Raw genomic sequence first — 27,705 nt, forward strand, 5'->3', positions numbered from 1 at the left:
CTCTTGTCGCAGAGCTGGCCGTCGATCGCCCGTGAGGTATAGGCACGCCGAAAGGGAATAGGAAGACGAAAAATAGCAGAAGAAAAGATAAGACGGAGAAGAGGGGGGGGGGGGGGGGGGGGGCAGGAAAAGAGCAACACATTAGTGCGCATGCGTGGCTCTTTCACTTCTTGCGCTAACAATGTCAAAACCAGCCTCTGCGGCAGCGCGGTTCACAGGGATCGATGATGTTATGGGAAACAGCGCTTCTCATCTTAACTTTCTCTTCGTAAAGCATGCATTGATCCGCTGCAGGTTTTCGGATGCCTCGATGTAACGTATCTAGCAGTTCCATAATAAAAGCGTTTTTGTGCTTCAGGGAACGCGTCTGAAGAATACCAAAAGGAAAAGAAACGACCATTCAATAGCTGCATGTGACCGCCACGCTATAGTTCAGTAAAGCGCGAAATAGCTTTTCGTTTTGATAACAGTGTTAGCACACCTAGATTATCATGGTTAATCTGACTGCAAATTGGGCTTTGCTGTCTTTGCCAAGACGTTGCCGTAGCGCCGTTAAGAATCCTCCTAACTTATCTAGAACAGATATGCTAGTTCATACGAAATAAGTATTGCGGGTGGGCCATGATCGCAGTCCGTATAAAAACCATTCAGCACAAGATATTTTCCTTTGAATTTAAAGCTAGCACGTGATGTCACAGCGAGATTTCTACGAACTGCAACCGCCAAAATCCGCTATACGCACACGCAGCTGTGCAGTATCACAATTGTGGTGGTCTAACTTCATACTCGCAAGAGCACTTTAAACGATGCTAGCCGTCAAATCGACCAACGTTTGGGATGACACGCACAGCCTTTACACATGGTGAGCCTATGCGGTGTAGCGCGAAGCAGGGCGAGGAACACAGAGAAAAGAGGACAAGCGTTTCTCTGTGGCACCCGCCGCGGTGGCTCGGTCAGCTAAGGCGTTGCGCTTCTGAGCACGAGACCGCGGGATCGAATCCCGGCCGCGCCGGTCGCATTTCGATGAAGGCGAAATGCAAAAACGCCCGTGTGCTTGCGTTGTAGTGCACGTTAAAGAACCCCAGGTGGTCAAAATTAATCCGGAGCCCTCCACTACGGAGGAGGAAACAACTTTATAAAAAAAATTTTTTCAGGGCGTTGTAGGTGGCCGCTTGTCTGCGGCGACCTCTTCCGCCCAGGCAACGATTCCTTTTTGTAGCTTTTCTTCAGGAGACCGTATTAGGGTCTCCCATGTCGTTTCAGAGGGAGCTGGCAGAAGCTCTCTGGGTGGGGGAAGACCCTCGCATTCCCAGAGGATGTGTCTTTGGTTTGCTATGGCATTTTTGTCGCAGTTTTGGCATATTGGGTCAACCTCCCCATCTGTGAAGATCGCTAAGCGATGAGGAGTGATAAGGCTAGGCTGTTAGTTTGAATTCGGCGGAGGACAGTGGCCTGCGCTCTTGTAAGGTTGCTGTGTGGTATTGGGTATATTCTCCTGTTCTCTTTGTATAGGTTGGTGAGTTCGTTGTAGGAAGTCACTACCTCTCCCATCGGGGGGTCCGGTTCCAAGGAGAGCGCGACCCGGTTTGTTAACCCTCGGGCCACTCTATGCGCTTCCTCGTTACCGGGATTTCCCGAGTGAGCGGGGACCCAGACAAGATTGATTTTTGTTCTGTCGTCCTGATTAAAGTTTTTCAAGATCTTGGCTGTATTTAGTCCCACACTGCCCCTCATAAAGCTGAGAATAGCGCTCTTAGAGTCGCTCAGGACAGTATGGGTAGTTGGGTTCATGATGGCCAGCGCTATGGCCACTTCTTCGGCCTCTTTGATTGATGCGGCTCTAGTTGAGGTCACATTTACAATTCTAGATTTTCCGTCCACGGCACTCAGGGTGTATGTGTTGTATCCCTGGTTGGCGGCATCGACAAAGACCGCGGTTTGGTCTTGCGTGTGCTTTTCGCGTAGTTTGTCTGCCCTGGCTTTTCTCCTGCCATCGTGCCTGCCTGCCAGGGTGTTTTTGGGTAATGGCTTGATTATTAGGTAATGTCTGATTGCGGGAGGTAGTGGTGCTCTGCCTCCCGTGGTGTATATGGGTTTAATGTTCAGTCTACTCAGGATGTGTAGTCCCGTCATCGTGTCTGATAGGCGTATTATTTGTGCTGTTTTGTGTGCTTCGATCAGCTCCTCTAGGGTGTTGTGCATTCCAAGTTGGAGGAGCTTCTCGGTGCTGGTATAAACAGGCAAACCTAGTGCCCATTTGTACGCTTGTCTAATTATAACTACGGCGTGCCTCATAATCAGAACTGGTTTTGGCACGTAAAACCCCAGCAAAGAAGAAGAAGTTTCTCTGTGTCCCTCGTCCTTCTTCGCGCTACACCACATAGCCTTATCGAAAACCAACTAGCCCAAATATTCCCCCTCCTAAGTTACATGGTGAGCACTGCGGTAAAATACTTCGCTGAGAAATATAATTCATTCAACACCTTCGTCGGGTTCATGCCCTAATATTCATTCTGCGTATGAAGTACAATGCATGTGAAACGGTAATATTCTTGTCATCCGCTTTCGACAGGTTTGACACTAAATTGAGCTATACTTCTGTGTCGTCCCAGACAGCCGAAAGCAACCTTGAGGTGTGTTTCGAAATCACTGAGATTGCGTGAAAATACTGGACGCGGCAGCAACATGGCAATGTTGCACACGGGGTTCCATCTTCATCTCTGCATTTAGGTACTGAAATACAGTTTTTACCATAGCAAACATGATGGAATAGTTATTAAGGCGAACGCCTTATATGTCTCATTAGTGAGTCGACCTTTGAGAAAACGCGTTGGCATCACGATAGGTACAAAAAGGCTGCGAACCCTCGACCTTTGGTGGGAGTCGAACCCACCATCTTTGGGGGTAATTAAGGCGAAGTGAATTCAGCCACAGTTAATTAAGACATTGTTAAAACCCACAACTTTTGGTAGGAGTCGCACCCACCACCTTTGGGGGTAATTAAGGCGAATTTAATTAAGGCGCAGGTAATTAGATAGAGTTAATTAAGGCACTCGAGCCCATGAACTTTGGAATTAAGAGGGATGGCTAATCGAAGTACACTAAGCAAATTAAGGGGGATGTGTACGCCATGTGTCCGCCTTTAATGCTTCGGCATTGGGGCTTTCGCCTTCAAGTCGTCTTAGGGATAACGTAAGAGACCCTGTGAGTTTTTTTTTTTTTTTTTGAATTTTTTTTTTTCGCGTACACGGAGACACAGCTTTTGGCATCTGACCGTGATAATGAAATATTAAAGTGGTTTTTCACGTGCATAACATAACCGCAGACAATAAAAACCGCCTTGAAGAGCGATTATATGCCATAGCTGTAATCCGGTCTCAGGAGGATATATATATATATATATATATATATATATATTGTATGCTCTTATGTTATGCACGTGAAAAACCGTGAGAAAACCGTGTTATGCGCGTTATGCACGTGAAAAAAAAAGGGTTGTTATTGTTGTTATACTTGTTGATGACTGCCTATATGGGGCGGGGGCCGGGGGGGTGAATGATGTAGGTCGGGAATATATACTGTCGTGTAGTTCAATTTCCCTATGTCCACGTTTTCGGCGTTCCGTGGGTCCCGCTGGATCGATCCTACGAATACATAGCACGCACACGTGGAAGGCCGAGTAGTCGGAGGATGAAATATTGTAACGCACGCCGTGAAGTAGCAGTGCCCCACGACAAATCCCTCGAGCGTTTCTTCGGATTGGACGGCATACTAATTGCATTCACTGCGTTCACAGTCAAGCTGTGCTGGAGTTGGTCTGTTTACAGTGTGCGCATATGCGGCTTTTCTTCCCGTCCAATGGCAAGCCGCTTGCAGCCTTGGGGACGAGAACGAGACGCAGGAAATCGGACGCGTCGAAGTACGACCAGGCCTAAACTGTGTCGGAATTAAAACTGTGCAGCGCTTTGGCAGCTGGCGTCAGCCAATTGCTGGCAAAATTTTCAAGCACCGCCGCCGTGGCTTGGCGGCTATGGCATTCGCTGCTAAGCACGAGGTCGCAGATTAGATGTGGACGAAATGCGAAAATGCTCGTGCACAGATTAAGGTACACGTTGGTCAAAATTAATCCAGAGTTCCCCATTGCTGGCGTGCCTCATAACCACATATATCGTGCGTGCTTTCGGCACATGGAACCCCAGAATTTAATTAAATTAGCTAAATTCGCGAGGATGTTTGCGCGTGAGAAGTATTAGCCTGGTTCTTTCCTGTCGTTGCCCATTGTGGACGGCCCAACACTTGTGTCCGGCCAGTCGAACAGTTCGTACGCGGGCCAGTTTTATCTGCGCGTTCAACTAGCTGACTCCTGCACTAGCATCCGTGGCGCTGCACAGTTTTACTGAGACAGTGCGCGTACTTCGTTAAGCTCGCCGCCGGCGGGAGTGTTGTAAATGCGGCGCCGAGCCTGCAATCACCGCCGGCCGAATGGACTCGGAAAGCCGGTCAGCTGCCGCCGCACGAGGCGGGATCGGTGGGCTCCAACCGCCTCCGCAGCGGACAAACGTCTTCGCTCTGCTGTAATCCGAGATGGGAGTCTCCTAACTCGTACGTACCAATACACTGCTCGCACCCGGCGCGCCAAGTGCCCTTCGCTTCCGTGGGGGCGCGGGAGCACGCCCAGTACACATAGCTACTCCTTCCTGCTTCGCCCACGACTCGGATATCTCTCGGCTAACAACGGCGTCGCCTTGACTATCGTCCTTCTGAGCCACACTTCGCAATCTGGTTCCTGGGGCAAATTTCCGCTCCCGTTTTTTTTTCCTTTTTTTTTTCCTCTTTCTGCAACTCCTACAGTGGCGGCCGAGCGAGCTAGCGCACCGTTTGCGGCGCCGGCGGCTTCGATTCGTCTTCATTTGCGGCTCATTCACACGGACGGCCCGGCAGCGCCGAATTACTGCTCCGGCGCAGCAGAGCGCGCTTTCTTGGCGCCTAATCGGGGCCGACGCGTGCGGAAACAATGTGACTCGGCCGACCTCATGCTGCGCCGACAGTCGGTATTCGCTTTTTGCGAGATACGCAGTGTTGAAAAAAAAAAACCGGGAAAGTAGGGCTGTTTTGCGCGTTTACATGCTTGTCGATTTGTGGCATGTGCGCGTGCGTGCGCAGCTGGAGCGTGCATTGCTTTTCGCAGCCTCGTAGCTGTCACTGTGAAACGCCGTCTGCACGTATAGCTGCAGTCGAAAGCGGTCTCACTAGTGAGATTTTCCCGCCGCCATCTTTTTACACTGGCCTGATAGAATCTACGTCATCCCTCCGCGCTCTCGTTGTGATGTGCACACGCACGAATAGCCAGCCAATCCGCGAACCTCATCCTGCTTTCCAGTCTTCTTTTCTGCCCTTCGTGCACGTGCGTGTCCTCCGAGATCGTGCATTGTATGGGGGAGATCCCTGTCCGCACGCAGCACGTGCACGTGTGATCGTGCTTCTGCTTGTGTGAGTGTGTACACGTGCACTATATGCCAACGTGCTACCAATGACTCGTATAGTACAGTGAGTAGAAACACTTGCTAGAAACTCTAAAAAAAAAAGATGTTTTTCTACTGAACACTGTAAAAAAACTTAAACGGTCCTTAATATGTATACAACATTAACTTGTCGCACTAAATTAACAAAACAATAATGATCTTAAGCGATGGTTTGTTTCACAAATTGGGGAAGTCATGTCAATCTGTGGAGACTGGAATGCGGGCCAACCATGAAAGTATCGCTTTAATGCTCTCATTAGCCAGAATTTGCGTTTGTACAAATTCAGCCGCTTATCTATAGTTCTGTAAACAGGCATTGCCATGTTAAGAAAGCCGAGCGCGCTAGCACGCTCAAGAGACCCGTGCTTGCATACTTGCACAAGTTGGAAGTCAGCGCCTGTGTCGTGCGTTCCGTTAACCTTTTGTCCAGTTTTTTGTGCTGTTCACCGTATTATGTCATCATGCTAACAAGCCCGGCTAACAACCATTTTGCTTGTACCGACGCGAGAAGATCATCACTATCAGACATTAATTCACTGAACTATGCCCGAAAGTTACTGGAAGACTGATCGCTGTTTGTGATCCTCTCGCAAATATGCTGATGTGCATTTGCTCCAGCTCCCGAGGGCTCGCATGAGAAAGATCGCGAGCAGCGCGTGCCTGCCCCAATTCGCTCACGTAAGTGCTGTTCAGACTCGCAGCCAAGAGATAACAAAATTGCTACATCTCATACTTCGAGGTTCATTAATAAAATGTTTCCACTGAAATCATGCCGAACGAACGAGGCCTCCCAAACTCCGCGGTATGCAGTCTTTAATATATCAGAGCGGCGCAACTTCTAAACGTTCCATTAGTTTAGAGTCGAGTAATCCTCACAAGCTCCCTTTAAAATCGTATGCCCTTACTTTCAGAAGCTAATGAATGAGAGATGGGAAAAACTGCTTCAAATAAACAAACACAGTGAGTGCGTAAAGGAAAAATGGCAAATCAACATTTTCGCTTATTCTTTACGGATTGCCTCCTGCCTTGCGATGTCTTCAATTTTTATTCCTGCGCCTTTTCAGATTTCGATAGCCTCATCGGGATATATCTAACATAATATTAGAACAACTATTCAACTTCAGATCAAGTTGTAGCTCTAGGCTGGCCTGTAACTTGCCAATTAAAAATACACGTAAAGCACAGAAATGCTCGCACCACTGAACCGATTTGAAGGAAATAAGTCGTACATAAGCGGCAACTACCAATTATAACGGCTATTGGAAACACGTACTACTTAGATTTAGCATCTCAGGATTTTACGAAAATTGTCAAAAATTCGCAAATAAAGAAGAACAAAACTTTTGCAGATGTATGCTAATCTGAGCAACTGATGCCTCAAATACAGTTTTAAAAAAAACAAGCTGTTACATCCTTCGTCGAAAGTACTTAAGGGTCTGTTTGCCGGTTTTTCTATAGTGAGGATTCATAAGCGACGCCTCGTCCTCACTGACGCCCCGGCCGCTTCGTCAGGCTGCGTTGCTGGACCACGGCCAGCTTTCACCGCCGCAGCCGTACAATTGTGCCCGCAGCCGACCTCCAACGCACAGCCGGTAAAACGCGACGGGAGAATGGCAGACCACTGGCCCAAAAATGAAGTATACGCGCGAGGAAGTTCTTAATTCGAGTGAGGTATAGGGCAAGGTAACATTCATTTTATAATCATTGATGTAGTTACTTTTCAAAGCAGAAATTGGGGACTTCGATGCACGTTGCGTTGCTGGTTGTTCTTTAATTTACATTTGGTGATGAGAACGTCGCCGCACGAAAACGGTTGTGGAAGTCCCCTAGACAGCTTCGCTATACAAAAAATGTGGTTGATCCCTCTTATATAGGAATCGGTATAGAACACGAAAGTGAAACGTGTCTTCACAGAAGTAGTGTAATGTTTATTGCACATTGATATATAATGTCTATTGGTGTTTTGTGGCTAAAGCGCCCTTAGGCGTTGATACACCCACGCTGACGCCTGGTGGCATGTCTCCTCCATCACGACTACCAACGTCGATGACCATGAGCAACCGTCGTGCATATGGAAGCTGCACTACGCTGCACACGCTAGCACAACGCGAAAGACGAAGCACGTAACTGACACACTAATACAACGCGCAAGACAAAGCACGTAACTGAATCGTCACCGAGTCAAATCAGCGCGTACAGCGCGTCGTAATTGCAGCCTCCGCGATCAACTTCAGAAACATTTTCAGAGCTAATTGCGGAGGCCACGCTCCGCTGTGCTGAGTACGGTGAACGCCACCTAGGTGGCGTTGGTAGTGCTTCTTGATGCCAGCGTCCCTTCGAATGCTGGCATCGAGGCGTCGTAGTGCTGAGACCACCGAAGCGTTCACTGTCGGTGCGCGTTAGTAGACAGTTTTAGCAGAGCGTTGCTTACGCTCCGCTCCGCTAACGTTTCACGCACACCACTGGCTGCGTGAACTGCGTTGATTTGGCTTGTTTGACAAGCGCGTCTGCCAGAGACGCCGGCCACGGGCGCTCAGCGCGACTGTAAAACGGCAAAGCCACCAGTAGACGCACCCAAACGCTCCGCTCAAATGGCTTCGTAGCGGACCGTGGGCCGCGTTCTTCGTTCCGCTGCCGATATGAGCGTTGTGCGCACGCGCATTAGCGTTCCCGCTAGCGTTCCGCTGAGCGGCTCTGCGCGAATCGTTCGGACACGATGGTCTGAGCGGAGCGGACCGTGAACGCTCTGCTAAAACTGTCTATTGTCATAATGCAGTACTTCTCTTTTCTGCTCGTAGGCGGCGGCACCGCCCCGAGCAAGAGCGCAGGTACACGGAGGAGTGTTAGATATATAAGGCGCGTCTGTGTAGCTCTCTGCAAATACGTTTGTGGCGCAATGGGTTAAACGCTCGGCGATCTATCGTCGCGGACCGAGAGGTCGTGGGTTCGATTTCCAAATTTTGCACGTTTGTGGAACTTTTTCTTCTGGTTTCTTTCTTTGTATTATGTTCGTGTATGTTCGTGTGACGTATTTCCGTGACGGAAATACGTCAGTGAAGTCTTGGTGGACCCCGGCATAAAACACTTTCGTGTTAAAATAAGAAACAGACATCATCACAATAGGTTTAATGGACGCTCAACTCCAGAAGCCAGGATTCTAACCTGCTTTGAACAGCTGACGCATTGCGGCCGTAGCGACAAGGGCTTGGGCGCTCCTCTGTTTGTCCCACAGCCGCCGCGTTGGCTGCAGTCAAGAGAGTTCAGTGATTTCAATCACTGATGATTTCGCTTGTCTGCATGAGCACTCAAAAAGTAAAGGCATCTTGCTCAATGTGCCTGTTTCGCCACCATATCCAGCACTGAGACATAAACGAACGCTGAGCGAATGGGTCACGTTAGTCCCTGCATGTAGCAAGAAATGTGGTACACAGTTGCTGGTACGCATTCAACCAACCAACCAACTTACTCAACTTCGCCCTGTCGCATAATTTTAACTGTGGTTGTGCAAACCGCACGGCCAATGCTTTCGCGAGAAGTACACAGCATGCAGAGTTTAAAGGCCGAACCTCCGCAGCTGATTTTGTGAAATTTTCTTTTAAACTCCGACATTCGTCACGTTCCTATATGTCACTTTCTGAACTAAGTAAAAGCGAATTGAGCCTCTGACCACTGTCGCGGCCACTGCCGCAGCCACTGCCACGGCCACTGCAAGCCCGTCGCATCCATGTTTTGATCTACGCAGCAGCAAAGCTTACTGGACAGATTTCCCCCTTATTCCCCAACTCCCACGCTTCTAGGCAAGCAGCCGTTGTCGCAGAGCACATTTCTTAAATTACATGGGACGAAGGTTGTGCATTGGTGAAGTTTTTCATGTATATAGATTGTGCTTTGTGATCAGTAAACGTCAGTTGAAGTTAGCGCTCAGACTTGCCTGTCTGTTTCTTCTCGTCCGACATCTTTTATTTCGTTTGTGTTAGCCTTTGAAAATGTACCAACCAGCGCAGTTGTCTTAGTTAACCATGCTAGTCCTTTCATTTAAAAAAATCTTGCATCCGTGATAGCCATGTAAGCTTCGAAGAGGAACAGTTCTGCTCCCAGCCTAACCTTATTATACCTCACCACCCGTAGCAACACGACGAACTTAACAATGTTAAAGCATTTGGCAATGCTCGGAAACTTACTCGGTGAGACTTCAGCTTGGCAAGGCAATTTTTACTTTGACCTGACGGTGCAATGGATTATCGTCATTATTTCAGGCGCCGGGGCGTGTATAAAGAGCTCTGGCCACAACAATTAGATTTTCTTTTTTTACTTGGTGCTGAGGAAATCCATATATCAAAGTTGTACGCACGTGGCTTCTTCTACCCGTTCTATTTCGTTCTAGTCCATTCTATTCTGATCCATTCTAGTATTTTGATCCATTCTATCTCATTCCATTCTATTGCTTTTCTGCTGGTACGCGCCGGTTCCCGCTTTCGCAACTTGCCTCTCTCGTTGTGCTGCCAGCGTGAATAATCTTTTCACTTTCCGGTTATGCCTCCTTTTATTGCTCCTTCGGGTTGAAGGTCCCTGCTTTTTTTCGATTACATTTTTTTTTATTTTTCTTGTCCTCATCGGCCATTTGTCACGGCGGTGAAGCGATGCTGCGAAGAATATAGTTAGCTAGGAAATGCTAAAATAAAAATGAGAGGCAAGCCAGTGCCCATAGCATCAGCCTAAGTGGACCTTCACACTCGGAATTTTGTCCGTGCCGCCAGCCCTCGCTGCAGCCCGAAAGAAATAACAGAACATAAACGGGAGCAAAGCTTCACAAGTGCTGCGGCACACTTGCATGACAAAGAAGAGCCGCTGGTAGACGGCGGCGCGCAGTTAAATATGCATGGCTTCCCGGAATAGGCGTCCAAGTGTGGTGCGCGCTGGTGCAGAGCGAAGCAGGACCGGGGAACTGAACCGAGGGTGCCAACAGTGCGGGGTACGTCTTTGTCACTATCGCGTCGATATACACACGAAAATTGGCAGGACAAAAGGAAGAATTCTCGTCCAACGGCGCTCGCGTTTACGCGCCTATCGAGCTCGTTCAAGTTTGCGAAGAAAGGCGCGTTGCCGCGGCGACTTGCCCGTTGTTGTACTGTACAGCCACGAGTCGTCGCAGTTGGCGGCCAGTGTTTGCACGCGGCTTGTTTGACTATGGCCCGGGCCGCCTTAGTAGAAGCGGACTCCTCATTCTGCACTACTAACAGAATGTAAACGTCAGTTGCTATACCACCATCGCGCACCTTTCAAGTTGCAAAACAAAATCGCACATCCGCCTTCGATTCCGCACCCTGCGTATTGGTTTGGGGCAGCATTCTTTGGCGGTCCGGGAGCGTTTAAAACTCTTGGTTATCAATAAAGTCGTTTTTCTTTTTCTTGCGTAGCCGGACTGCATTCTGTGGCCACTGCATTCTGTGGCCACTGCATTCTGTGGCCGAAGTGCAGAATGGCCAATCTCTGCGGACCTCTGTCTTTTGTCTCTCTATGCGCATTCTGTGCTCTGATGAACGTGATGTGAAGTTGTTGGGTGACCAGGCAGTCATTTGATAATGACAGGCAAACAGCGTTTCTGAAATGAAAAATTGTGAGCACTTCTGACAAGAGCGCGCGGAATCGTCAACGATAGCCTTCCTAACTATGTATCGCTGTTTCTTTTCCTATAGGTTTCAATCCGTGACACGGGAAGGTTCATTGAAACTGTTTATTAACCGTAAATGGTGCATAATTAACAGCGAAGCTGTTTAAGCTGGCCGTAATGTGTGCCGCCTGCCACTGCGTTGCTATGCAACCACCTCGCGGAGTGTCGTGCGCTATGCTCGGGAAAGAGAAAGAGAAAATGAGAGTGATAGAGAGAGAGAGAGAGAGAGAAATTGTAGCAGTACCAACGAGGCAACGCGTAGACGTGCTGCTGACGCGCTTCTCTGTTTCCCCGCATTAGCGTCGAACGCTCCCGGTGTCCGTGACTGCAGCAGGCGTCTCTAGGCCGTTTCACATGGCGCGATTGGGGCGAAAAAAATAGTTCTGTCGCGCACGTCGCAGAGCGATTTTCGCTGGCAGCTTTCACATGCGTCTTTGACCGCGCGATTTCCGTCGCAGCGACGCCCAAGGTTGCTCCCTGCTCACAAAGTATCCATGCCTGCATCGTTAAATAAAAACAGCATGGAAACTAGTCAAATAATAAAATTTCATATTATGTTTTTGAAAATAGAATAGCACACAATTTTTCAGCCTTTAAACGCGTTGAGACTGCGATCGCTTAGTCCGCAGTTGCGGCTAGTGAAAATGCTGCAGAAACCGCATAAGCCTGCGGCGTGGTGGGGTGGTTTTGTTTTGTACCCTGTAGTTGTGTTGTTGCGGTACGATGGAAGCCACAACTCTTCTCCTGGAGGAGTATTTGCCTCTCCAAAAGACGAAGCTACTATTAAGTGTGCAAGTGCCTGGCCCAATTTGTAGCAATGAAGACGTTGACGGCGGCGACGATCGTGAGGGTACGTGCCGTACGTTGAAGGCGGCGTCAGCTCCCGACCTGGATAGCATGCAGCTTCTCCTTTTAAGTGAATTTTGCGAGCTGGAGAAGACAAAAACTGTTGATGAAGCTCCTCAGGCGCTGGTGGGTACGCTCTGTTAAAACATCATTGAAACTGGTGCGCGACATAGCTCCGCTGAGCTTCCAACACGCGGTAAAACAGGAAAGGGCCTATTTCGACGGCGCTTGCTGTTACGTCACGTTGCTCCGCCCACATCACGCCGATCGCTGCGACTCAGCGACGGAAATTCCAACATGTTGGAATCCCGTCGCGGAGAGCCTGCGACGTCGCGGTGGTCGCTGAGCGACGGAATTCGCTCTGTCGCTGTGTGAAAATCGCGCCATGTGAAACGGCCTAGTCTGGCGGTGGCTCGGCCGAGCTCCCACCATCTGCGCACTACTGCGTATGTGCCGTGACGTCTTCCAGGCCTGTCGTCTGCTGCGCGCCGCCCGTACACTGTGCGTAGCTTTCGCCCCACTTCCCTTACGTGTGCTCGGACTGCACGTGCTTCGCGAGCCGTTCCCCGATGCCACGGACCACGAGGAAATGCTTATACACTTAGTATAACTTTGCATCACTTCGTATAACCAGGAACAAGCTAGGAACCGATCAGCTCCGCTGTGTCTTTACCCTTTCGCCGCTAGTGCAAGCTACCCCGACATTTTTCTCAATGTTGCCTTCTTTGTTGTTCACCGCTGCAGCTTTCTTGTGTCTCTTCTTTATTGTCTAAGAATAATATTCCTTTCGTGTGGCCTGATGCAATCGGCATTGTACGGAAAATTTGCGTCGCGGGTATTTTTTTGTGCTATAGCATCAAAACAATTAGTCATGACCTGGCTTTGCGAATTGGTAATGTGCTGGGTCTGGCCACAGGAGAAGCGTCTGTACCGCACTGAGGATTTATTAGAGTGTATGGTGCAAAATGACTTTAATGGCTCATTAGTACAGGTTTACAGCCGCGTTTCCTGTATAACCTGTACAATTGGTTTATAGCGGCGTTTCCTAAGCTGGCATGTTCATTGAATACCATAGGAGGGCCAGCGAACGCGTGGCTATCAAAACCGTCGTTGTTGATGCTGCCATTGTCTCACCACTAACGCACAAAATCGGCTTTCAACAGCTTACAAAATTATACGAGCAGAGAAATTAACGAATACCCCGCTGCGTTAGCCCAGTGGCTATGGCGTTGTGCCGCAGTGCTCGAGGTCGTAGGTTCGAACGCGGCCGTATTCCGATGGCGGTGGAATGCACAATCGCTCGCATTGGGGGTACGCTAAAGAACCCCGTGTGATCAAAATTATTCTGGAGCCCCCCCCCCCCCCCCCCCTCCTTCTTTCACTACGGCGTGCCTCATTACCGGATCGTGAGTTTGGCACATAATACTCCAGGACTTAAACTTAACTTCAGGAATGACTGAAGGAAGCAAGGCGGTAGCCGGTGGAGTGCCTCTACTCTTGCCCCTCAGTCCTTCCTTCACTAGTTCGTGTGTAGAATCGCACCAATCTAATAGACCTACCACAGTAAGCAACGCTTATAGTGCCCGTATCGGGTACACAAGGTACAAACCTGCCACACCTCAACCCGAGATTTATCAAAGGCACTCTTCAGCGGCAAAAGGACCCCGAAAGTCCCTTGATCGATTTCAAGCGTTCTTCTAGCACCGTCCTCTTACACATAGGCTTGTTTATAAATAAAGCGCAATCCCACGCACTAAGTTAGGGTGTTTTGCCTGTACATACACCTGCGTAACTGTTTCATCAGTATAGCCAATAAATTGGCCTTCACAATAAGTTTACATTCACTTAGTTTTAAATCTTTTGTTCTGAAGCTCATTAAGAGCAGAGCACGAGCTCCAAAACAACCAATTTAAAACCCAAGTACGTGCAAATAATTCCTGGGATCCATTTTAGGCCCGCAGCCAAATTTCGTTCTATTTGAATATTTTTGTGGGCCCTGCATATGCGAGCAGCAGTGCCCCGTCATTCTCACAATGCTGCGGTGTCGTGGTTCTGCCTGCAGAGCATGGTGCTCCGGGGCGCGCCTGGAAGTGGCGAGCGTCCCGAGCCGTGCGACCCCGGATGCAGATGACCAGCGCGGCAGCTCGGCCCGGCAGGACGCCATGGCCGTCAAGTGGGAGAAGCTCTCTCCGGCGGAGTTCCAGCAGCTGCAGGACTACGTTCAATGTGAGTGCGAAGCTGTACGCTTCAAACTGACCATGCTGCTTACTTGTCATCGCAGAGACAAATACACGAACGTGCGTAGAGAAAATTTTGGGAACAACTTTTAATCCATAAGATAGTGCATTTCTTTTTGATTGCTGCTTCAACACTTCTCTTACAAGGTGAACACTAATAGATTTCGCAAATAAATAAATTAATAATTAATTAATAACTGAGCGAACGGCTGGACTTCGGCATCACGTGAAGAAAGCGCACTTGGTATTAGGGTTCATGTTCGAGTTGCGCCGACAGCTAAAGGCCCTGGTAAAGGGCGCGAAATTTCGCACGGCGACGTTGCACTCGCCCGAGGTCTTCTCGCCGTCGAACTGCCTGCACGTGCGCTGGCAGAAGGTTAGAAAGAACACTTGCTCGGCGGTAAACTCGCCGAGCGATGCCAACTTCTCGTCCGCGGATCGGCCCGTCTTCTTGAGAGCGTCGAGGTAGGATCTGTGCGTTACCTCTAAAGATGGAAGACTGGGATAGAATCCCTCAAAGCTCATGTCCACGCAGGGAGCCTTTACGTACATCGATTCCATCTTATTCAGTGTCCAGCCGTTTGGGCCGACAACGGTGTAACCGCCGTCGATAGCTCGCAGCAGAACGCTCGCGAACGCTGCTCCGAGTCCAGCGTAGTTCATGGTTGTCGTTCCTTTCGGGTAAAAGAGCGGAGCCGACAGCGCGCCAACTGCCACCGTGAGGGAGTTGTTGAACACGTTGTACAACAGGTACGGGTCGCGACCACCGTGCGGAGTAGACGTGAGGGTGGTGTATAAGTCTGTGCCGAGGTAACGGCGAATCTCTGTTAGTGACTCGATCATGTCGCGAGCGTAAATGTCTCGAGAACCCGGGAAGTTACGATAGAGGTCTGAGAGCGTCTTGTCAACCATGAGCTGTTGGTCGGGAAACACGTTAATTGTTAATCTCTTCATCTGTTGCAGCATGCTTTTCTTGGTCTCTTCTTCTATCCACTTAGATTCTGCTAACATGTCGGTGGTAGTCTGGATCACGTTCTGCAGAATTGCATCCACAGTTGCACGGTGAACGACGAGCTTCTTCGCGTCAACGTAGTTCACGGCGAGGACAGGTTTGAACAAGTCTTCTACTTGGAGATGGCAAACAAGTGTAGCGTTCTCCGGCGACGCGGGGTAGGCTTCGTTTGGATTGTAGAAGTGAAGCGTGTTGTTGCTGACAAGGTTCGAGAAGATCTTGTTCGAGACTCGAGCAATGTGTTGCAGCAGTGCGGCGTTGTCATATTGCGCGCTTATTCCACCGATTATTTCGAGCAGGTTGCTGTCAGTGAGTAGTATGTGGTCTTGCATGACCACCGTAAAGGCTGGCGCCAGGTGCTTTTTGAGAAACCTTAACCAAAGATCGCCACTCCATCTCGGCGTCAGCCTAGTTATGTTCATGATCTGGATCGCCTTCGGCTTAAACTGCAGCCGGATGTCCGACAAGTCCCGCAGAGTCTGAAATGGTGAGACGAGAAATAAGTAGACGACTTCGTTCAGTGCACGGCAATGTCCGTTGACGCGTACAACAAAACGTGCGAACGTATCTGGTATCATTAGGCGAATGAAAGTGCTCGTCGGAAGTGGTAACTGTCCAAAATGGAGATTCCGTGACATGCAGGGCTAAAATGACGCGCGATAGCCACATTGTGTTATGGCACGTACACACCAGCAGCAAAACGCGCGCGGCGCGCCCCCGGCGGCAAAACCAAGCTGCGGCAGGGCGGCCACACAAGCCGGCGGCGCGCCGCTGTGGTAGTCACGTGACAGCATAGACTCCTCTCCCCTTCTCGAACTATCCGTCGTCAGCTCACGCCTGCAGATGATAGTGCGAAACGAGTCTCCGGCTTACACCGGACGCGAGCACGAAACGAGCGGTTGGGTCCGCATGACCCCAGTTTTCCGCGCGCACGTCACGGCAGCGGGCCGCTCTCATTGGTCTTCTTCATCCGCGGCACGCGGCAAACCGCAAAAAATCGGTCCAGGAGCGATCCCTGCCGCGGCAAGAAAAACCCGCATTTCCCCGAAGGGGAGTATGAGGAAGTGCGAAGCACGGGGTGATGCTATGAGGGGGCACGCGCGACTAAACTGCAGTAAAGCCCCTATATTTATAAAAGTAGCGCCATCCACTTCCCTCCTCCTCCGTTCCACTATCGCGCTCGGCGCGACCAGCGCGATCGAGGCGCGATATCGACAGTGGCGCCGCCTGCGTCGGGCCTGCCATGGCAGACGACAGCTAACGTGCTACCAGAGGAAATCCGAGGAAAACTTCGATCGCGCCCTGCGGAGACGTTTTTGAGGCGCGATTTTGCTTCATCAGTCAGTAACTGGTCTTAATAATGCCGTTTTGGAAGTAGCAACGCGACGATGCGAGACGGCGCAAATATCAAGTGTTCAGCAAGCGTTTGCGCACGCCGGATGGTAAACAAAAAAAGCCTTTTGCCCTCGCCTTGTCGGTTGCGGCAACTTAAGGCACAGCAGCATGCCATCACAACAAAGTTCTTGTCCCTAACACGTTTGATCCGTTTGTGCGTACAGCACTTTCGTCGCGCAGGCCCGAGAATGGCAGTCGGAGCGCGCTGGAACGAAAAAAATATACAAAAGCACGACGCGAACTTCCACGTGACACGGATTGGCCAATGGGGGAGCGGAGGAGGCTGGGGCGACAGGAGGCGGCTAAGAGAGGGCGAGGAGGAAGCGCCGGGGTGAGCGCGGTGGCGGCAAGATCTAAGAATGGCGCTACTTTTATAAATATAGGGGCTTTAAACTGCAGAGCCGAGCGAAGGAGACGGCAGCGAGAGAGCACGAATGACGCGCCGGCGCCACACACACAACACGTGACGGCGGAGCGAAACACGCCAGGCGGTTGGAGAGGGGGTGAGCGGTGGGGCGGGTACGCACACGAGGGGCTGTTACCGGGCGAGGAGGGAGCTGTCAGCGCGAGGGGAGAGGCGGCGGCCGAGGGTGAGTGCAAACCTAACGGGGGGAGAGGCACACCAGCTGCATGGCGCCGTGACGTCACGGCGCGGAGAGGGTGCGAGGAGCCGGCGCGGCGCGCGCAGCCACGGCGCGGAGGCGCCAGCTGCACAACGCGCCGTGACGTCACGGCGCGGAGAGCGGTGCGGAGCCGGCGCGGGCGCGCGCAGCCACGGAGCGGAGGGCGGAGCGCGCGCAGTCACGTGGGGCGTGACGTCGCTGCGCCGTTGCTACAGACGCTTCTCTCCGCTCCTCGCGCCGTTGCTAGGGGAGAGGAGGAGGAGCGCGGATGCCGGCGGAGTTTTCGGGGTCGCTTAAAGGCCGGAATACATGGAGCGAATAACCGGCGTCCGAGCGAAGAACTTCGTCGGGCGGCGAACGTCCGACGGCCGGCGTCAAGAAATTTGCCGTCCGCAGCCGATCTGCCTGTCCAAACATTTTCGTCGGGCGAACGCCGCCGCCGGAAGCGTCTAGCGCGCGGCGGTGGACGACAGTCAATCAGGAGGCACTAGTTCCGGTCGCAATGCATGCTGGTGTTTCGCGCGCGCGCGCCTTTTCGCGTCGTCTGCAATCGCGTTGGTGTTGCCGTGTCTGCATGTCTCTGCACCGATTGAGTAGTTCCTAGTATGATCTCTCAGGAATCGCGTTGTATTTGTACATCCCATATCCGCTGATCTGCGAGGAAACAGACAAGCAGTGCAAGCTCTCTACAACAACCTTCAACAGAAATTTTCTGATCTCAGAGGCCACATGCTGTCGTCATGCCTATCTCCCGACTTCCCCGATAGATGGCGCTGGCATCGGATATTTCTTTCGCTAGGCTTAGACGCGTTCGAAACGAGAAGCGATCTCGAAAACTACTCAAGCTTATCCATAATATTCTGTCGTGGAAGCGGCCTGAGACTAAGCGAAAGCCGTTTACGCAGTCATTTGCTACCAACGAAGTGAATTCTACAAGGACAACGCCAAATGCATTCGAAGCGGGCGGCCGGGACCGCCGCCAACACGGCGGCCAACGCGCGGCGCCGTTCGCCGCATGCGTTCGAGCGTCCTGCGTCGTGTCGCCGCGTCGTTACTTGACGCGTGAATTTCGTCGAGAAAGTTCGCTCCATGTATCCCGGGCTTAAGAAGTGCATTCGCACTTCAAAAACTTGCTTCGCGGCTGCTTTAGCGGCGCGCGTCTTGCCGCCGGCGGCGCGCCGCGCGCGTTTTGCCGCTAGTGTGTACGTGCCATTATATCGGCGGCCGACCAGGTGCGCTCCTGAACTTTCACAGACATATCATATAGTATATTTCTTACAGTGCCATACTCATACTGTATTACTTGCAGTATACCATACTCAAGTGCTTCAGCAATTTATTTGTGTTACTGGCCTGATGTAAATCACAGAAAGCGGTCCCGAGTCAAGATAGCAGTCAGCGTATAACGGGACTAAAGTCCCTAGATATTTTTTGCTTTAGCAGAAAATCTAGGGACTTTAAACGGGACAAACGCTGCGGCAATGAGGTCAACGGCTGATGGTGCCTTTGTTAAGGAAGTTCTGAGAATACGGACTTTATAGGTAAGCGTCGCCTCGCGGACAACCGCTCCAGCATTAATTTTCTTTTAAAAGCGAAGCTGTTTAAACCAGCCGTAATTTGTGATGCGTAGCAAAATACTACCAAGAAAGAAAATAAGAATTTCTTGCCGAGGTGGGACTCGAGCCCGCGTACCTCCGGTCCCAAAGCGAGCGTGGTAACCACTAGGCTATACAGCCACGCCTGCAGAGCGTGCATTTATGCGAATCATATGATTGCGTTCGAGCGTCGTCGTCTTCGCTAACAGCTGGCGCGTTCGTACGCTCGTGCTCTGCGAGGTGAAGAGGTTTTGCGCGCTATGAGAGCGAGAGAGAGACGCATTCATGGAGCGGGTCTCCTGGAACGCGCTGTCGGCATTGGAACGCAGTGTCGGTGTTGCAAACTGCGCTATGCAATGTGCAGTGCCGGCCGTAAGTCCGAGACGCTCGAAAAAAATTATCATCATCATGAATAACACGATGATAAGTTCGCGCGCACTTCCTAAAAATGCTGGGCTACGATCGCCCAGCTTCGCTGTTTCAAGCGTTGCGCGGCCGAGTGCAAAGCTAAGCGGTTTTTTTTTTCCTTTTCTTTTTCTTTTTTTAGAGGACGGAATGCGTCATCGAGCACGTAGAAAGTACACCGGTATATAGTTTCAGATGTTGCCTAGTGAACGCGCTTTAAGGTAGTTCATTCCTAACTTTCATAGGGTAGATCACTGTGGATGAAAGGGTGTACATGGTGTAAGCCTGACGTTGACGCTGCCATCTCCTATGGCAAATGTTGCCCTTACCATAGGGGCCCCAAAACAACATATAACGGAAGAACAGGTGCGAGATAAAAGCCGATGCGATGCGATGAAAAAGATAGACTGATGGGCTAGTTGGTGGGGCACCATGTACACTGTAGCGCGAGTAACAAATCAGCGAAACAGGTCTGTTACTGTGTGCGCCCTTTGCCCTATACAGCGTATATCAGGTTGGGAAAGGCGCTGACCTTCAGTATAAAATTGTCCATGGTGGCGTCTTCGCTATCTTCGTCGACCAGGGGTGGGTCTCGGTTGACCCAGTAGGCGTCGTACCGGCCGTAGTCGAGAAGCACGCCCAACGGGCCGTTTCCACCTGCTTTGAGTACAGCTACGGAGAACCACAAGGGCATGCGCCAGTTGATGGCCAGGTCCAGGAGCACGTCCAGTGCGTGCACCCCTTCGGCGGGTGCTTCACCGGGTACGGCGGTCAGGTTCCTCTGGCTGAAGAAGTGGCGCAAGAACAGCATGTTCTCGTGGCTTGCATCCGCATCCATGTCGAGACATCGCTGCAGCAAGCCGGCTGCCTTGACGATCGGTCGTGAATCCGGATAAAGCCGCAGCCTCTCCAGCTCCAGTGCCGTTTGCTTCGTCCACCTGCACGCACGGATGAAGGTAGTCGCCGTGAGGCCGGTGCTATTGGAACATTAGAGGATCATATGGTGTGCATCAACGGCTGTGCCGTTCAGCTGCTGCGCACAAGTTAAGTAAGGGTGAAATGCAAAACCTACTGAGTACTAAGATTGAAGTACACAGTAAAGAGCACCGCGGCGTCTCTGTGGGTCGGCCTGCTTGCCAGATGTTGTTTTGGTGCGTTCAGTTCAATTTGTCAACATGCATAGCCGCTTTGCATCACGATGGACGGAGTTGGCGCACCGACCTGTACCAGAGGTCTTCCTGGAGGCTCCGCGATTGCGCCGAGCTAGCGAGCCAGGCGCTGCAGACGAACGTGCCGAAGTCGTCGCACGGGTCGAGGCTGCGGTTCAGCGCGGCCGACAGCAGGAATGCGTGCTGCATGCAGTCGTCCGTGTCGCAGTCGGCATTCACGTGCAGCGGCGATGGTCGCGTGAAGGCGTACACCACCACGACCAGGAAGGTGAAGGCCAGCACGGCCGCCATGGCTCCCGTCAGTGAGAGAAAACGGCGCGGCGGCAGGTCGCCGGCCAGCGGGGTCGTCTGGAGCGCGGAGCTCTGCCCACAACGAGAAAGCGTCAGTAAAGAGCATTCACTGACAATACCGCAATTTCACCGCGAGTTTTTTGGCATGTGAAAGTTATTCTCGCCTGCTATGTATGTTCAAAGTGCAATTTGTGAAAACTCTTTAATATTTGTGATGATGACTGCTAAACGCGATATTCTATGATTCATTATTATCATCATCATCAGCCTATATTTTTTTGTTGTCCACTGCAGGACGAAGGTCTCTCCGTGTGATCTCCAATTACCCCTGTCTTGCGCTAGCTGATTCCAACTTGCGCCTGCAAATTTCCTAACTTCATCACCCCACCTAGTTTGCTGCGGTCCTCGACTGCGCTTCCCTTCTCTTGATATTCATTCTGCAACTCTAATGGTCCACCGGTTATCCATCCTATGCATTACATATCGCCTGCCCAGCTCCATTTTTTTCGTTTAATGTCAACTAGAATATCGGCTATCCCTGTTTGTTCTCTGATCCACACCGCTCTCTTCCTGTCTCTTAACGCTAGTCCTAAGATTTTTCGTTCCATCGCTCTTTGTGCGGTCCTTAACTTGTTCTCGAGCTTCTTTGTTAACCTCCAAGCTTCTGCCCCATATGTTAGCACCGGTAGAATGCAATGATTGTACACTTTTCTTTTTAACGACAGTGGTAAGCTCCCAGTCAGGATTTGGAAATGCCGGCCGTATGCACTCCAACCCAATTTTATTCGTCTGTAAATTTCTTTCTCATGATCAGGGTCCCCTGTGAATAATTGAACTAGATAAACGTGCTCCTTTATAGACTCTGGAGGCTGACTGGCGATCATGAATGCTTGTTCCCTTGCCCGGCCATTGAACATTACCTTTGTTTTCTGCATGTTAATCTTCAAGCCCACTCTTACACTTTCTGGGTTAAGGTCCTAAATCATTTGTTGTAATTCGTCCCCATTGTTGCTGAATAGGACAATGTCATCTGCAAACCGAAGGTTGTTGAGATATTCGCCATTGATTCTCACTCCTAAGCCTTCCCAGTCTTAGAGCTTGAATACTTCTAAGCACGCAGTGAACAGCATTGGTGAGATTGTGTCTCCTTGCCTGACCTCTTTCTTGATAGGTAACTTTCTACTTTTCTTGTGAAGAACAAGGGTAGCTGTGTATTGTATGATATACACCGATATAAATCTGTCTAGGGGGCGGTGTTTTCTGTCCAAATATAGACTGTTAGTCATTGCCTGCTCTGGAATTTAAGAGGAATAAAAAAAATTAATGACAAATATGCTATGACGAGAAATCGTTTGGAACACGTGTGCAGATAGCCTAAAGCAGCAGCAAGGTTCATATTCTTGTCGCCAGGGTTTGTGTTTCTATCTCATACCATGTGATGATGTCGTTGTAATAAGGGTTGCGAACTCGTCTCATGCTGTCTGCGCCACGAGTGACAATTTCACGCAACGCAATTAAGCTTCTGTTACGACTTGGGAATTGTACGGAGTGAATTAGATGGCGCCAACGCTGCATGCATAAAGTGGCCGAAAAACATTCCATGTAGACCCTTTGTGTGGCCGCGATCATATAAGGCGGGTGGGATGAAAAATCACTGCGGCATCGCACAATGATGGCGCTTTACGGGACCATGCATGTCACTGTCAAAAACTGCCGAAAGCGCTTTTATATGTATTACGAAATACTGACAATAGAATTTAACCCATAACTCAGCGGACTTATCAGCATTCTCAGTAGGATTGCTCACAATCGGTCTCCTTTGTTTTTGTCAATAGACTATTGAGTAGTTACTCGCCATTCCACGCTGAATACGCCGGTTCTCCGCAGGTCAACGAAGCTTAGAGCGTTGTTACCGGTCTCTTTTTGGGAGGGAGACCATCTGAGAAGGGCCCCTGTTCTGCGGCAGAATTGTTTAGGTGCCTACTACGAGTAGAACAGCTGAGCGTGACAGATATACCAGCTGCGGTGCCTCAGTCTTTCTTGTCTGTGACTTACAAGTTCTGGCTGAAAGAACTTTTGATAGTGTTACCGTTCTTATCATGTGTCCCCACAGCCCCTACTAACAAATTCGCTCCCCCTCCCCCACAACAGGCCCTTAGTAGGGTGTCCACTGGTCATGGTTTAACGAGAACTTTTGTCTACAGCGTACCGGCATGCTCGTGGAAGTCACTACTTTCAGACCTGTTGTTTATTGTCGTTAAGTCCAAGACCCTTACTTATATGCACTGTAGGAAGCGAAATGCGTAACGATGTCAGAACGACCAAGCGTCGAATCTTTTGGAATAGATATCGGGGCGCAACAAAACAAGAGCAAGTAAGTCAGTGTTAGCATATCTGAAACAAACGTAACAAGAATCTGTCTCAATTTCCTATAAATTAAGGAAAAAGCGCAATGTCAATCTAAAAGTTTACAGACACTTTAGCATACGCTAAAGAGGATGAAGGCGAAAGCCTGCGCGCGCACGAGACATTCATTAACTTACTTGACATGTTCATTCGAATGCGTTGTTAATTCCTATTGTCTCCTCCAAATGGTCGTGGCTTGGAATGTCTTAACTCTATCTTAATTAACTTTGCCTTAATTAACACCAAATGTCGTGGGTTCGAGTGCCATAATTAACTCTTACCTAATTAAGGTAGAGTTAATTAAGGTACTAGAACCCACGACCTTTGTTGGTGGCACTATGTGGCGTGGGGGCACCATGAATTTTGGCGCCATAACGCCGGACATCGCATTTTTTGACCCATGAGCCATCTAAGTCTTTCGCCTTAATAAGCTAGCAGGTTAAAATTTGCAGTATGTGGTAGCAGGCCATATGTATAAGGTAAGTATGTGCATGTTACATATGAAATAGACTATCTTATATTACATTTTAATTCGTAAGTGAGCAAGGAGGAGTCACCGTCACAACCATACAGTGTTATATATAGAATCGGTTTATTTACTTTTCAGGGAACAAAAATAAAAATGGCGCCATACAATTCTTTTGATAATGCTAAAATCACTAGTATATACATCTGCAGCACTCGCCGCATCACATGAATTTCATTTAGGGCGAAATAATTAGTATTATAAGGAAAACTATGCATTATTAGCACTTACTTGCTCGCAGAAGCGCTGGTATCAGTCAATTCCCGGACCTTTCAAGCTACTAATTACTGCGAGGTTGTAAAAGGTGGCTTTAGACCAGTGTGAGCCTGTCTCTACAAAGCGCTCGCTTGTATTGCGAGGTGCACTTTTCGCCGGCCGAACCGGAAAGCTCAGAAAACACGAGGGAAGCCGCTGGTAAATTGCTGTCATCCCCCTCTCATAACTGCGGCGTTAGTTTACTACTAGAACAAGCATAGCTTATCCTCTCACTCTTTTCGCTCTTGCTAAGGAATCATTCCCACCCGCCACAACAGCTGCGTAGAAGTATTGGGGCAAATACAGAAGATTCTCTGAAGGTCTGCATACTAAACAACGAATCGGCGGATATCACACTCATCTTTAGACATGTTTACTTTGATTAGGCTTAGCGAGAGCAGCCAGAAATATATCGAGCTGTTCATTTTAGGACTGCGTAATCGACACTACGGTCGCCACCACTCTCCCCGCCTGCTTTTTTTTTTTTTTAATCTGGCGACGACACGTTGAGTGTCTAGTTTTGGCAGCTTAAATCAAAACCAGGGTAGAGAAAGGCTGGAAAACCAGGGGTTTAGTACAACAAAGAAAACAGGTCTGCGCACTCACAATTAAAAACACCGGACGACAGTAACAAAAATACGTATTTATATGCCCGCACACACAAGTATGGAAGATTTAGTTTAACAACGTCATAAATTACTAGCTGGAAAGTAACTCTCAGTAATAATTTGGTTGTGTGCGTGCTGTTAATGATATGACGACTGTTCCTTGCTAAAGCTTGGTGCAACTTAACGGCAATGCTTAATGTACTGTTGGGAAGCGTAAGCGTGCTTTTAAAGCTAGCTTCACAGCAACACACATGCATTGCCGCGAAGTTGCACGATGAGGAAGAATTTTCGCATCCGCATTCGCAGAAATCTGGTAGGTAAACTTCCTGAATTTTTAGTCAATGTAATGTGCGCAATAATTTGACCATTTTCTTTCATAGACAAGCCTTTATATAAAAAAATGAAAATATATGTATTATAACGGGTTCTTAAAATCTGCTTTGCGTTTCCTGATGAGCAACAACATTTTTGTAATTCTACGCTGAAAAAAAATATCCAGGTCCAAACCACATGTTAGAATTTGAGAAGCCAAGCTTTCGTCAAGTTATATGCCATGCAACTGATTACATTCTGCACACCGTTTTGCAACTTAGCGACTGCTAGGGAAGACTGCAAGACGCGGTGACTTCATGCCACGTGACCCATGTGACCGCACATTATATTGTTTTCCGGATTGGCCCCCTTTGCTATGAGTGTGCGTATTTGGCACGCCAAATAAAGCCGCCCGATCTTTGAGGTGGAAAAGACAATAGTAAACTGCACTTTACTCGGTGGAAGACGGCCGCAGCTGCACCTAATCCAAGATCGTAGGAAAGTAGGCATAGATAGGTTTGCTTTATTAAAGGAATTGGGCTCTTGATGACGCATATTTCTTGCAATGAGGACATTTAGGTATCATTTGCTTTGTCACTAAGTAATTTTGTAGAGAACAAAGGCCAGCAGCCAAGGCACCTTGTAAGCGTAATAAAGATTGTCGTGCTGCTCTGCATGTGAGCTATTCGGCAAGACAGCAGCAACCAACTATGATCAGAAAAGCCCGAGAGGGTTTGAAAAGAAAGCTCGCAGTAAGATAATAAATAAAATAAAGAAAATAGGACGCGACTACCTTTGGATGAGCGCTCGCAACGAAGCCTTTGTGCTTCCGCGCTGGGCGCAGCGACGCGGATAAACGTGCCTTGAAGTTCGGCTTCCCATTGTAGCCCGTCTCATGCGGCACTCGGTCTCTCTCACCTGGACCGCCTGGCCGACATCTTGCTGCTCCTTTTTTGGTGGAACGCCGCCATTGGCTGAGCTATCCTGCTTAGGCAGCAGCACGATCTTGGGTATCGTTTCCGGAGCAGGCTCTGGCCGGGGCGTCGGGTCCGTCTCGTTCATGGCCCTCGGTCAGGGATTGCAGTCTTAGGGCCAGACAACCGTGAATGGTACGCGCGTGCTTGCTTGCTTGCTTGTTCCTTCACTTGTGGTGCTTATCCACTACGGGGAATTGGCCAAGAAGCCGGCGATTTAAAGTTTAAAGGGGGAAAGGGAACAACGAAAAAGTAAGTCAGTGTGAGGCAGAACATTTATGATAATTAGGAAATAGATTTACTTGGCAAATACATAAATGAAATTAACTGTAATTTTATATAAGCAGCAAATGTTGTGGTGTTTTGGGTGGTATTAGAATAATTTCGAACGCTCGATAAGTGATTTAATGAGCTACCCCATTATTGTTTTCGAGAATTAACATAGTAGCCTTCTTGTGTCACATTGATAGTCGCAAATGGCCATGCAGATGTTCCTGTGGCTAAAGTTATGGAAATTTCGAATTTACGTGTAGGGCGCCGTTTATTGCCCAATGAAAACAAAACAAATGATTAAATGCTGACGTTGGGATTTTCAGTTTTATAGAATCTTGGAATAGAGAAAATGTTCTAAGCCTAGCCGCTGTGACATGAGCCCCGAAGTAGGCATTACGTACATAACTGGTCCATGCAAGAGATATCCGCGTAAGTGTGTCAGCCATTTCATTTAAGGAATATGCCACGATGGCCTGGAACCAATACCAATCAAGCCAGACTAAAGTTTGAAGGGATTAATGATTTAGATGTATTGACTACAGTAGTGTCTGAATATGAAGTGAGTGATGTGAATATTCACAATGAATCAGTCACTATAACTACTGTGGAATAGTTTAAAGGAAATTTTTGAAAAGCTATGGTAATGGCTGGTAGTTCATCCAGAAATATTGGTGTAAAATTCATAAGGCGTAATGCATATGACCAGGGTAGTCACTCGGAAAAAATACCAACACCCGCTTTCTACTAATTCATTGACTCATCAGTGGCAATCACATTATCTATTCCCAATTGCGTGAAATGTTCTTGTAACATGCCATTTAAATATGTAGTGGGCAGGAGTTTGGCATTGGATGGAAACATATACTCAAATTCAGTCTTTATATTAGGCAAGGGCTTGTCTGGGCAAATGATCTCACGTACATTAACGTTTAATGGCTCTATACTTCAGCTTGTACAAAGAAAAGCTGAGGTCTATGAAAATGGAACAATTGCTCATCGAAAAATATGTCGTCGTTTCATTAACAAATACAAATTGTGATCGTCACAATGAAGATTCGTAAGGGTTCAAATATGTTTTTACTGTTAGAATCGGGAATGTGCAGGGAAGAGTAGGCAGTCATGCTTCTTTATACAAAACATTGTTAGCAACAAATCTTGGTAAACGAAGACAATTCCGAACAACCTCGCGCTGTAGAAGAACGAGGGGGTTAATCTTGTATGCTGGCCTACCCGAGAATAGCACGCGCACCAATTCCAGTATCGGTCGAACGTACATGCGATAAATCATTATGAGAGTGCCCCTGCGTAGCCCAGAGCGATGTCGGCCAAGTCTGCTTATCTTGCCAACAGCGCGTGTTGCCCTAGATTGAACATGATCAATGTGATTTTGCAAGCTCAGTTTTTCATATCATATTACACCTGGCTATTTGATAAAGTCAACTCGCGGGATTATTTCCTGCCCGCACATAGAGAGAGATATTAACCACTACATTGAAATGAGAAACAATCGAAGAACTTTTGTTAACATTAGGCGACATTCGAATATCCGCAAACCAAGCTACAAGCGTTCCTACGTGTGACTACA

At 49.1% G+C, this 27,705-nt stretch overlaps 1 protein-coding gene across 6 annotated transcripts in view; it reads left to right on the forward strand.

Annotated features, from left to right (window-relative positions):
* LOC119456458 (diacylglycerol kinase beta-like) overlaps nucleotides 1-27,705 on the forward strand; it is a 468,550-nt gene that overhangs the window by 301,096 nt on the left and 139,749 nt on the right. For all 6 annotated transcript variants that reach the window (XM_049669879.1, XM_049669881.1, XM_049669880.1 and 3 more), the window contains one exon: nucleotides 14,102-14,265. In XM_049669879.1, the coding sequence (XP_049525836.1) occupies nucleotides 14,102-14,265 (164 nt within the window). The remainder of the gene's footprint in view (nucleotides 1-14,101; nucleotides 14,266-27,705) is intronic.

This window comes from Dermacentor silvarum, chromosome 6 (genome assembly GCF_013339745.2).
Source record: "Dermacentor silvarum isolate Dsil-2018 chromosome 6, BIME_Dsil_1.4, whole genome shotgun sequence".
NCBI lineage: Eukaryota > Metazoa > Arthropoda > Arachnida > Ixodida > Ixodidae > Dermacentor > Dermacentor silvarum.